This window comes from Pongo abelii, chromosome 4, assembly GCF_028885655.2.
Source record: "Pongo abelii isolate AG06213 chromosome 4, NHGRI_mPonAbe1-v2.0_pri, whole genome shotgun sequence".
Lineage (NCBI taxonomy): Eukaryota > Metazoa > Chordata > Mammalia > Primates > Hominidae > Pongo > Pongo abelii.
In genome coordinates, this window is record NC_071989.2 from 134,924,579 (window position 1) to 134,936,855 (window position 12,277).

A 12,277-nucleotide genomic window follows, 5' to 3' on the forward strand; every position below is an offset into this window, starting at 1 on the left:
AAATGGCCAGGCCTGTTGGCTCATGCCTGTAATCCCAGCACTTTGGGAGGCTGAGGTGGGTAAATTGCTTGAGCCCAGGAGTCTGAGACCAGCCTAGGCAACAGAGCAAAACCCCATCTCTACAAAAAATACAAAAATTAGCCAGGTGTGGAGGAACATGCCTGTAGTCCTAGTTACCAAGGAGGCTGAGGTGGGAGGATTGCTTGAGCCCAGGAGGTCAAAGCTGCAGTGAGCCGTGAGCTGTGAGCACGGCACTGTACACTAGCCTGGGCGACTCTGTCTTAAAAAAAGAAAAAAGAAAAGGAAACTTGGGAAGAGGAATGAGGGAGTAATGGGAATTCTGTACTTTCTACTCGTTTTTCTGTAAACTTAAAACTGCTCTAAAAAATAAGTCTATTAATTTCTTTTTTTCTTTGAGACGGAGTTTTGCTCTTGTTGCCCAGGCTGGGGTGCAATGGCTCGATGTCCGCTCACTGCAAGGTCGGCCTCCCAGGTTCAAGTGATTCTCCTGCCTCAGCCTCCGAAGTAGCTGGGATTACAGGCACGCAACACCACACCTGGCTAATTTTGTATTTTTAGTAGAGACGGGGTTTCTCCATGTTGGTCAGGCTGGTCTCGAACTCCCAACCTCAGGTGATCCGCCCACCTTGGCTTCCCAAAGTGCTGGGATTACAGGCGTGAGCTGTAATAGACCAGGCGTGAGCTGTAATAGACCAGGCGTGCCTGGTCTATTTTTGTGTGTGTGTGTTTTTTTTTTAAGTATATATGTATAGGAAGGCCAGATGAAGTGCCTAACGCCTGTAATCCAAACACTTTGGGAGGCCAAGGTGGGTGGATCACGAGTTCAGGAGTTCGAGACCAACCTGGCCAGCATGGTGAAACCCTGTCTCTACCAAAAATACAAAAATTAGCCAGGCCTGCCACCCCATCTGGGAAGTGAGGAGCGCCCTCCTGCCCGGCCACCGCCCCGTCTGGGATGTGAGGGGCGCCACTGCCCGGCCGCCCCACCATCTGGGAAGTGAGGAGCGCCTCTGCCCAGCCTCCCAATTGACTGGGAAGTGAGGAGTGCCTCTGCTCGGCTGTCCACCGTCTGGGAAGTGAGAAGCACCTCTGCCCAGCTGCCGCCCCATCTGGGGTGTGAGGAGCGCCTCTGCCCGGCCGCCCCACTGTCTGGGAAGTGAGGAGTGCCTCCGCCCAGCTGTCGCCCAGTCTGGGATGTGAGGAGCACCTCTGCCCGGCCGCCCCACTGCCTGGCAAGTGTGGAGCGCCTCTGCCCAGCTGCCCGCTGTCTGGGAAGTGAGGAGTGCCTCCACCCAGCTGCCGCTCAGTCTGGGATGTGAGGAGCGCCTCTGCCCAGCCGTCCCACCATCTGGGAAGTGAGGAGTGCCTCTGCCCAGCTGCCCACTGTCTGGGAAGTGAGGAGCGCCTCTGCCCAGCTGCCCGCTGTCTGGGAAGTGAGGAGTGCCTCTGCCCAGCTGCCCGCTGTCTGGGAAGTGAGGAGTGCCTCTGCCCAGCTGCTGCCCCATCTGGAAAGTGAGGAGCGCCTCTGCCCAGCTGCCCACTGTCTGGGAAGTGAGGAGTGCCTCTGCCCAGCTGCCCACTGTCTGGGAAGTGAGGAGTCCCTCTGCCCAGCTGCCGCCCCGTCTGGGAAGTGAGGAGCGCCTCTGCCCGGCCGCTGCCCAGTCTGGGAAGTGAGGAGCGCCTCTGCCTGGCCGCTGTGCAACCTTCCAAGTGTGAAGTGACAGTCTTGTGTGTGATCTTTTCTGTCTTCTCCAAGTTTGCATTTTTGATGTAAAGTTTACTTTTTAATTAAAAGTTTTAAATTGGAGAATATATTTTAAAAAAAAAATTAGCCAGGCCTGGTGGCACACACCTGTAGTTTCAGCTACTTGGGAGACTGAGGCAGGAGAATCACTTGAACCTGAAAGGCAGAGATTGCAGTAAGCCGAGATCACACCACTGCAGAGTGACAGAGTGAGACTCCGTCTCAAAAGAAAAAAGTATATACGTATAGGAAAACAACAATTTAAAAAAAATTATGCAGCTGGGCATGGTGGTTCATGCCTGTAATCCCAGCACTTTGGGAGGCCAAAGAGGGCAGATCGTTTGAAGTTAGGAGTTCGAGACCACCCTGGGCAGTATGGTGAAACCCCATCTCTACAAACAATACGAAAAAATTAGCCAGGCATGGTGGTGTGTACGTCTAATCCCAGCCACTTGGGAGGCTGAGATGGGAGGATCCCAAGCCCAGAAGGCAGAGGTTACAGTGAGCCGAGATTGGGCCACTGCACTCCAGCCTGGGTGACAGAGCCAGACCCTGTCTTAAAAAAAAAAAAAAAAAAAGTAATAACTTTAGGATGGTATGCAATGCAAAGATCACAGGTCACAAAATTTTATACACACCATGTATATATGGATGTACAATAATCACAACTATGAAATAAATACATGAAAGACTGGAAGGAAATGCACCAAAACCTAAACCTAATAATCATTTTGCATTGCAGAGGTTGGGGTAAGGGGACTAAATTTGTTTACCTTATTTACAGCATCAATCTTTTCTTAAAAAAAAAAGAATGTTTATTACTTTTATGATCAGAAATAAATACAAGTAAGTTTTTAAAACAATGAAGGACACTGTTTTGGACAGTATTCTCTATCCAGGTAGGGTGAACTTCACCTAGCACACTGTTTACTTGTAGAAGTGGTATTTTTCTGCCCAAGGATACTTTTGATTGTGTATAATGGAACCCTAGGCCATACTTCTATCCATAATTAAAGTAGAGGAAAGATGTGCTTCATGCTTTACACAAAGACGTCTCTTGGCTGATAAAAAAAAAAAGCTTCATCCAACCCAGGGCTCTCTTGGACAGGCTGCTACTCTGCAACCCACCCCAACCCCACCCAACCCCCCTTGCAATCACTGACTCAGAGAAAATACTACAGCTCAGCAGTCCCTCAGCAGTCCCACACCCAGCAGCACAGGGTTTAACTCAAATGTATTGAGGCTTTTCTTGTGCCAGGCTCTCCAGTAAGCACTTTAAATGATTAACTCATTTAACCCTCCCAGGAGGCAGGCACCCCCAGTCTTTTCTTTTTACAAGACAAAGCACACTGAGGATGGGGGTAGTGGAAAGGTTGGGAAATCAGGCTATCCCAGTTCGCCTTTACTCTCCCGTTCTCAGGAGCCTAGCTCCCACCTAGTGACAAGTCAGTGTGGCCAGCCCAGCACCAGTCACAGTTCCCACATTTGCTCATTTAACCAATGGTGGAGACTCAGAGACCAAGGAGGCTGACTCTGCCTCACAGTCTGATTAGACAGTCAAGGAACATGAGCCTCTGGCCCTGAGAAAGGGATGCTGCCACTGCTCTTTTTTTTTTTTTTGAGATGGAATCTCACTCTGTCGCCCAGGCTGGATGGAGTGCAGTGGTGCTATCTCGGCTCACTGCAGCCTCCGCCTCCCAAGATCAAGCAATTCTCCTGCCTCAGCCTCCTGAGTAGGCTGGATTACACGCGCCACCACATTCGGCTAATTTTTGTATTTTTACTAGAGACAGGGTTTCACCATGTTGGCCAGGCTGGTCTCAAACTCCTGACCTCAGATGATCCACCCGCCTCAGCCTCCTGAAGTGGTGGGATCACAAGCATGAGCCACCAGGTCCGATCTGCTGTTGTTCTTTAAACCAGGAATGCTGACCTATTGCTGAGATACTCCCAGACAAATCTGGCAGGGGGATAGAGGAGGAGCAAACGAATATTTCTGGCATAGATCTTCTATTCATTTTCTATTTAATTATAAATTCAAGTAATTTCAGTGAAGAATAGTGTTCACAGCTCAAGTTTATACTATACCAGCACAAAGTTTTAATTCATTTAAATTTATCCATTCAATGAATGGCAAGTACAAAAAAGGCACTACCCTAGAAATATGGCAGAGGTGTTTCCAAAACAGCAGGAGCCCTAGTACAGTATCACAGCCCCCAAGGAGCTCACATTTTAACAAGGCGGCACTGACCTGCTTATCAGATGTTTATGTATCTCATTGGTTACAATAGGCAAAGTGATCTCTTCTGAATTCTAGAAACAAAGGCCATACTTACATCTGCCCAGATTTTCCATGCTTCTCTTGCTTTCTTTATAGTTTCTTCATAGTCTGCCACACTAGCCTAAATTAAGAATTAAGGGGACAGAAAGGGGGAAATAAAGAGAAGTGATGATGATCTTCTAGAGCACACAAATATTTTCAGAAAAGAATTGGGAAATCTCTAGGGTTCCCTAACATTTATTGGCTGAGAATGATTCCCACAGTCTATACTTCCAAAAACTAGCTAGAACCCGTAAAACAGGTTGGTATCCAACTATGCTTTAAAACCTTGCTTTTCAAAGCAAAATCTGTCAGCTTCATCTGGGAACAACATGTGAGGCATATGAGAAACGCAGAACCTTGAGCTCCAATCCAGACTTCGGAAATCAGAAGCTTCATTCTAACAAAATCCTCAGGTACTTCAGAAGCACTGCCTTAAATGGCCCCCTGCCTAGTCTTTCTATGCTTCACCTTTTCTATGGTTCTTTCCTTTTCACGCCCCCACCCAAGAGAGGACAGTCTCCCCAAGACAGTCCTAAATGACAAATGAAAAATAAATACATTATTCTCTGCATTTGTGATTTTATATTATTCTTGACCTGCCTAACTGGCTTCTGCCTCTAAAGAAAGCCTGCACAAACATTAAAAATTAAACACACACACACACACACACACACACACACACACACACACTTACCTGTCGGACTCTTGCTATTGGCTCGTTGTTAGCAGGGCAATAGGTCGTAATAACCTTAAAACAAAAGGATGATGATCATGTATAGAAAACGTAATCCCTTCTGAAGTAAGGGAATAGACGAAACGGGGGGAAGAAAAACAAGAGAGGAAAAAATGATATAATACCCAAACTCAAAAAGCTTAGGTTAACTTCTGTTACATATAAACCACTCTACAGAGGTTGTCTTTCATTTGTGACTTAAACATTAGAAACTACCTTTCTGCAAAACTCTCCCCTGACATCTCAATATTAGGCATATAAACAAAAGCCTTAATATAAGCAGTTATTTTGCATCTTTTTCCGTTAATAACAGACCAAACTGACTAGTTTTAGTTATTTCTTCTCTTCCTTACTTTGCCCACCCTCTGCTCAGAGATGAAATGGCCAAGGCAGGAAAACCATGGGAAAGTCCTGTGTCCACACCAACTGGAGAGGTCTCAGGTCAACAATGAAAGGGAAAATCAAGGCACAGCTAAAAAGGCCTTCAAGAGCCTAATGATCAGATACCACATGGAAATCAGGATGAAACACTAAGGTTTGAGGAGCAATTAAAATTATCTCTATCTCCTACAGCCACTGATTACCAAAAGACGTGTTGCCTCTACCAAGGCAGGTTCATTATATAATATACAACGTCCAACAAAGTTTGTTAACTGTTACATAACATTCTCCTATAAAAAAAAAATTTCTTTTAAAAAAAAATCTAGGCGATAATAACCTTACTTTTCCATTGCATTCTATAAAACATTGTTTTGAGCAGTAATGGGTATCAGGCGCGGTGTTAAGCCCTGGGCAATGGAGAAATGCTGAAAACCCAGTCCTCAAAGGAGTTCACAGCCCAACGTACAACATGGCAAGATTTCGGCAAGTCCGAGCTTGCAAACTCCCAAGGAATTCAGGAAGGAAGATAACTTAAAACTACACTGAAGAACGTTACCTGCGGTGCACGTCACAGCTGAAGAGCCAGAGTTAAGCTCTAAATTAAGTTGCACCGCTCAGTGTGCCACATTTCTCACAACACCATAGATCCCAAGACCATAAGGTTTTAATTTTTTTTTTTTTTTTGAGACGGAATTTCGCTCTTGTTCCTCAGGCTGGAGTGCAATGGCACGATCTCGGCTCACTACAACCTCCACCTCCCGGGTTCAAGCGATTCTCCTGCCTCAGCCTCCCTAGTAGCTGGGATTACAGGCATGCGCCACCACGCCCAGCTATTTTGTATTTTTTTTTTAGTAGAGACGAGGTTTCTCCATGTTGGTCAGGCTGGTCTTGAACTCTCTACCTCAGGTGATCCGCCCGCCTAGGCCTCCCAAAGTGCTGGGATAACAGGCGTGAGCCACCGCGCCCGGTCGACCATAAGGTTTTAAATATGCGCGGGAAGTTTAGCCCCTACAGCTCCAAAATGACGTCGATTCTGCATAGCACACAAGGACCTAAAATCTAAGTTTTTGTTTTAAAGGCACCCTACAAGAGAAAACTTTTACTGTGGAGCTTCAAAATCTCCCATGCTGTACTACCGCCTCCAGCGCCAGCGGGGAGTCGGTAGGTCAGTGCCCGCCCGGCCTCCTCGAGCGTACCCCGGCGGCTGCAGAGATTTCTTGAGCGCCCGCGTACCTCTCCCTGGCCTCCCCAGCTTCCATTATACACGCCCTCGTTTTCCTCGCGGAGCCCCAGCTCTTTCAGCCACGCATACTGGGGCTGATTGATGAGGAGAGTGGACATGAAGGCGGCAGGCCTGCTCCAAGGTCCAGGGAGCTTGCTGGTCTTTGCAGCATGCACACACAGCGCTCGGGGTAGGCGCCACATACTGAGCCCGGGACTCGGGATGAGCCTAAGGCCCTGAGAGCTGCTGAAATAGAGCCCCGCCCCCCGCCCGGGAGAACCCATTGGGCAGACCCGACCCCTCCCACTGGGCACGACCCCGCCACCGCCCCATCGGCCCCTGGTCTTCCGGAGGAGCCTGCGGCTGAATCCTGCCTGGAACAATGGGAGTGCTATAGGGAGGAGTGGGCTACTGCCATCTGGTGAAAGACTCCCGGAGCCACAGCTCCAGCTGGGAATTTTTTTCGGCAAAATATTGGCGCTGAAGTACAGTAGGCTATAGCAGGGGTTCTGAAACTGTAAAATGCGTGTAATGACCTGGTCGTCGTGGTAAATGCACATTCTGATTCAGTAAGTCTGGGCTAGGGTCGGAGGGCCGACATTCCTAACCAGCTCCTTAGCGATGGTGACGCCTCTTGTCCCTGGAGTAGCCAACGGAGGGTTTGTATTGGGGGGCAGGGGAAGGGTTGTTTGTTTTCATTGTTTTGGTAGATTACAAATTAAAGTTTTCTAATTAATGATAAATATTAGATTGCTGCATTTCCTCTATAAATATCCTGCCTGGGTATATTCGTACTTTTTTTTGTTTTTTTTTGGAAACGGAGTTTCGCTCTTGTTGCCCAAGCTAGAGTGCAACGGCGCGATCTCGGCTCACTGCAACCTCCGCCTACCGGGTTCAAGCGGATTCTCCTGCCTCAGCCTCCCAAGTAGCTGGGATTACAGGTGTGCGCCACCACACCCGGCTAATTTTTTGTATTTTTAGTACAAACGGGGTTTCACCATGTTAGTCAGGCTGGTCTGGAACTCCTGACCTGAGATGATCTGCCTGCCTCACCCTCTGAAAGTGCTGGGATTACAGGCATGAGCCACTGCGCCCGGCCTCTTACTTTTTTTTTTCTGAGATGGAGTCTCACCCTATCGCCCAGGCTGGAGTGCAATGGCACGATCTCCACTCACTACAACTTCAACCTCCTCGGTTCAAGTGATTCTCCTGCCTCAGCCTCCCCAGTAGCTGGGATTACAGGTGCACACCACCACACCGGATAATTTTTGTATTTTTAGTAGAGACGGAGTTTCTCCATGTTGGCCAGGCTGGTCTCGAACTCCTGACTTTGTGATCTGCCCGCCTCTGCCTCCCAAAGTGCTGGGATTACAGGCGTGAGCCACTGTGTCCGGCCTATTCTTACATTTTTTTTTTTTTTTTGAGACGGAGTCTCGCACTGTTGCCGGGGCTGGAGTCCAATGGCGCAATCTCGGCTCACTGCAACCTCCGCCTGGGTTCACGCGATTCTCTTGCTTCAGCCTCCTGCATAGCTGGGATTGCAGGTGCCCACCACCACGCTCAGCCAATTTTTTGTATTTTGAGTAGAGACAGGGTTTCACTATTTTGGCCAGATTGGTCTCGAATTCCTGACCTCGTGATCCACCCACCTCAGCCTCCCAAAGTGCTGGGATTACAGGTGTGAGCCACCACGCCCAGCTCTTACTCTTAAAGAATAAAGACAGTTTTGATCAATTTCCTTCATTCTCCATTTCTGTCTTCCTACAATATCCTATCCATTCATGCATGCCCCATCTCATTTCACAACGACTGGGCCTACCCTGTAAAACGGAAATACTAATATCTCAATTAGCATTATTTGAACATGAGTTTAAAATATGCTTTTCCACGCTACAGTGCAGTGGCAGGATCATGGCTTACTGAAGCCTCGACCTCCGAGACTCTAGTGATTCTCCTACCTCAACCTCCCAAGTAGCTGGGACTACAGACATGCCATCACACCCAGCTAATTTTTGAGGGTTTTTTGTAGAGACAGGGTTCCCCCATGTTGCCCAGGCTGGTCTGCACCTCCTTGGCTCAAGGGATCTGCCTTGAGCCTCCCAAAGTGCTGGGATACAGGCTTGAGCCACCACTTCTGGCCCCTTTTATCTCTGCATTCAAATATAAGCTTTATCTCTTTCACCCTTATAGTACAAATGATCTGAACAAACACTGCATGTATCAAGCAGCTACCAGAAACTGCAGTTAGTACTAGGCATACATGAATGATGCTTCCTTTTGTAAATGCTACAGTTTTTTCCTGTTAGGGCAAGGACCATCTCTGACTCATCTTTGCATTGCTCCACAGTTCCTAGCATTGTTCCAAGTTTATGCTCACTTACATGAGTGTATGAACAAATGAACCAATGAATAACACCGTCGAAGGAGTAGCAATGCCCTAGCTGACATTGGTAATCTGTATCAACAACCCTGCTGCTGTCTTCCATCTACACGGAGGACCATGGTGCTAATTTTTCTAATTTTAATTCTCAAACTTTATTTATTTATTTATTATTTATTTATTTTGAGACGGAGTCTCGCTCTGTCCCCAGGCTGGAGTGCAGTGGCGCAATCTCGGCTCACCATAACCTCCGCCTCCCAGGTTCAAGTGATTCTCCTGCCTCAGCATCCTGAGTAGCTGGGACTACAGGCACGCACCATCACACCCGGCTAATTTTTGTATTTTTAGTAGAGACAGGGTTTCACCACGTTGGCCAGGATGGTCTCGATCTCCTGACCTTGTGGTCTGCCCGCCTCAGCCTCCCAAAGTGCTGGGATTACAGGCATGAGCCACCGCGCCTGGCTAATTCTCAGACATTTTAACTGATTCTCATCACTTTCTATCAGCCAACAAGATTATTTGTCCACATATCCCAAAACCACATTCTTCCTTCTCTTCTTTTCCATTCACTTCAATGAAATTAAAATACATAGACAGATGCACTAAGGATTAGGAGCAACACATAGTGTCATCAAGGAGTGTTGGCTGCCCTCTCTTCAAGTCAAGAAGAGAAGTGTGCCCATCCTTCTAAACCAATTCTGGCTGGCTGGGCACAGTGGCTCATACCTGTAATCCCAGAACTTTGGGAGGCCAAGGTGGAAGGATCACTTGAGTGATCAGAAGTTCAAGACCAGCCTGGCCAACGTGGTGAAACCCCATCTCTACTAAAAAAACAAAAATTAGCCGGATGTGGTGGTGCACGTCTATAGTCCCAGCTACTTGGGAAGCTGAGCCTGGAGAATCGCTTAAACCCAGGAGATGGAGGTTGCAGAGCGCCAAGATCGTGCCATTGCACTCCAGCCTGGGGGACAGAGCACAACCCTGTCTCAAAAAATAAATAAATAAGCCAATTCTGGGAATATAGGCACCAGCAACTGCTCACATTGAAAACAGGGATTGCATCCTTCTTCTACCTCCTTTTTTCAAAACTCCTGTTAGCCCTGCTTAACAGGAGTTCAGGAAAAATCAGAAATGATGAATTGTAATGAGGTTGAGCAGGAAGAGACAGAATTAAATGAATCATATACGAAAGCACTTTGAAAACTGCAAAGCCCTATAGAAATGAAAATGTAGTGGCTAAACTCAGGACACCTTAAAACAGTTCTGTATTAAAAGTGGCAGACGAACCAGGTGCTGTGGCTCACGCCTGTAGTTCCAGCACTTTGGGAGGCCAAGGAGGGCAGATAAGGAGTCAGGGTGGTCAGGAGTTCAAGACCAGCCTGGCCAACGTGGTCAAACCCCGTCTCTACTAAAAATACAAAAATTAGCCGAGCCTGGTGGTGCATTCCTGTAATCCCAGCTACTCAGGAGGCTGAGGGATGAGAATCGCTTGAAGCTGGGAGGCAGAAGTTGCAGTGAGCCGAGATTTTGCCACTGCACCCTAGCCTAGGAGACAGAGCAAAACTCTGCCTCAAAAAAGAAGAAAGAATTTAATAGACAGGAGGCCACCCACGCCACGTGGGAGACAGAGTTATTACTCAAATCAATCTCTTGGAGAATTCAGGGACTAGTGTTTTTCAAAGATAGTTTGCAGAAGGGATGGAGTGGCTAAGTAATGGGTTCTTGCTGCTTATTGGTTGGGGATGCAGTCGTAGGGGTGTGGGAAATTGTCCTCAAGCACTCAACAACTTCTGTGTGGGAACCCAGAATCGGTTCGAGGTTCAGGTGGAACCATTGGTAGTCAGACGTGCAAAATACCTGAAAAGATATCTCAAAACGCCAATCTTAGGGTCTACAATAGTGATGTTATCTGGAAGAGTAACTGGAAAAGTTGCATACCTTGTGACCTCTGGGATAATGGCTGGCAAAGGTTTATGTCTACACCTTAGCAGAATTCAGCCTCCTTTATCCTTCTACCCTGGTGGTCTCTTACTAGCTTTACAAAGGCGGTTGGCTTTTGGGGAAGGGTTATTATCATTTAAACTATAAACTAAATGTCTCCCAAAGTTACATTGACAGGCCCAAGCCCAGGAATAATGAAGGGCAGCTTGAAGGCTAAAAGCAAGATAGGGGTTGGCTAGATCAGATCTCTCCCACTGCCATAATTTTCTCACTGTTATAATTTTCGCAAAGGCGGTTCCAAGATAACCTTTAAAGAATGGGGTGGGTTGAGGGAAGGGCCTCTCAGGCTGAGTGAACAGCAAATGCAGAGGCCTGGCCTGACGAACAACAGGCTCAGCGCGCCAGCGGTTAGGCACGGGGACACACCAGGACCAGTGACCAGATGCCCAGTCCACATGACCTTGTTTGCCATTGTAAAAAGTAAAATAGAGGTTCCTCTTCAAAGACTTTCCTCCCCGTCTAATTAGGAATAAATAGTAACTTCTCTTAAAAGCAAAATTTATTCAAAGACCTGTGCTAACATTCTTAAATACCTGCTAGCCATAATAAAAAAAAATGTACTTTATGTTCTTAGCCCCCACAATTTAGTCTAAATATTTGCCCTAGCATGCTTATACTAGTCCAAGCAAGCATTAGGTCATAGCCTGTTCCTCTTCCTTATTTAAAAGTGTTTTTATCTTTCTCAGCATTCCACAAGTTACTTCCTCCTTCCTTTGTTCTCTCTACCTTTGCCTCATTTAAAAAGTTCTAAGTTGCTAGCCAATCGGGGCAAATACAAAATGTGAGGTCCGGTCCAGCCAATAAAAACCAGCCACAGCAGTAAGGTAAACACTTCAGGTTATAAATGACCCTGTCTCCTTTGTTCAGTGTACTCTCCTGGCAAAACTGCTGGCGAGTGTACCCTTTCTGCAGAAAGTAAAAATGGCCTTACTCAATAAGTTAAATTTATGTTCAAGTGCTATTTCTTTATGACACCGGAAAACAAACATTTCAAACACCATGCTAAGAACTCAGTCCCTGTTTTGGGGAGGGATGCACTTGGAAGATTCGAGCTAAGGTACAATTCTCCCTAGGTATCCGCAGGTCATTGTTTTCAGGACCCCCACAGATGCCAACATCCGCCACGCTCAAGCCCCTTACATTATGTGGCGGTGCACGGTGGGTCCTTCCCATCCGCAGGTTCGCCATCGGTGGATAGGGAGTGGATACGGAGGGCGGACTACACAGCTTGAAAGGCTTCCCTGGAAGCAACATGTAGAGTGGATTGTGGAGGAGCAAGCACAGAAGCGGGGAGGCTTGTTCAGAGCATACAGGGGAAGGATGTAGGGCCAAGGGAGGAATCCCAGACGACCGCGATACGTGACATATTATGTTTGCACGAAAATAAAGTTTGGAAGAAAAGTGTTGGGGGAACAAGGGATTCATTTTCCCGAGGCAGTTGGAATGCAATGGGACGCCTCAGGCCGCTGGGA

The 12,277-nt window shown here is 47.4% G+C and overlaps 1 protein-coding gene across 2 annotated transcripts in view; it reads right to left on the minus strand.

Annotated features, from left to right (window-relative positions):
• Positions 1-6,803, minus strand: part of ALDH7A1 (aldehyde dehydrogenase 7 family member A1) — a 55,362-nt gene extending 48,559 nt beyond the window's left edge. Inside the window, exons 1-3 of one of the 2 annotated variants that reach the window (XM_024247360.3) lie at positions 6,436-6,803; positions 4,783-4,836; positions 4,102-4,167 (exon numbers count right to left, since the gene is read on the minus strand). In XM_024247360.3, coding sequence (XP_024103128.3) covers positions 4,102-4,167; positions 4,783-4,836; positions 6,436-6,708 — 393 coding nt within the window. In that variant the 5' untranslated portion in view covers positions 6,709-6,803. Of the gene's footprint in view, positions 1-4,101; positions 4,168-4,782; positions 4,837-6,398 lie in introns of both variants that reach the window. The other variant, XM_024247361.3, reaches the window with a different exon arrangement.
• Positions 6,804-12,277: the final 5,474 nt, after the last annotated feature.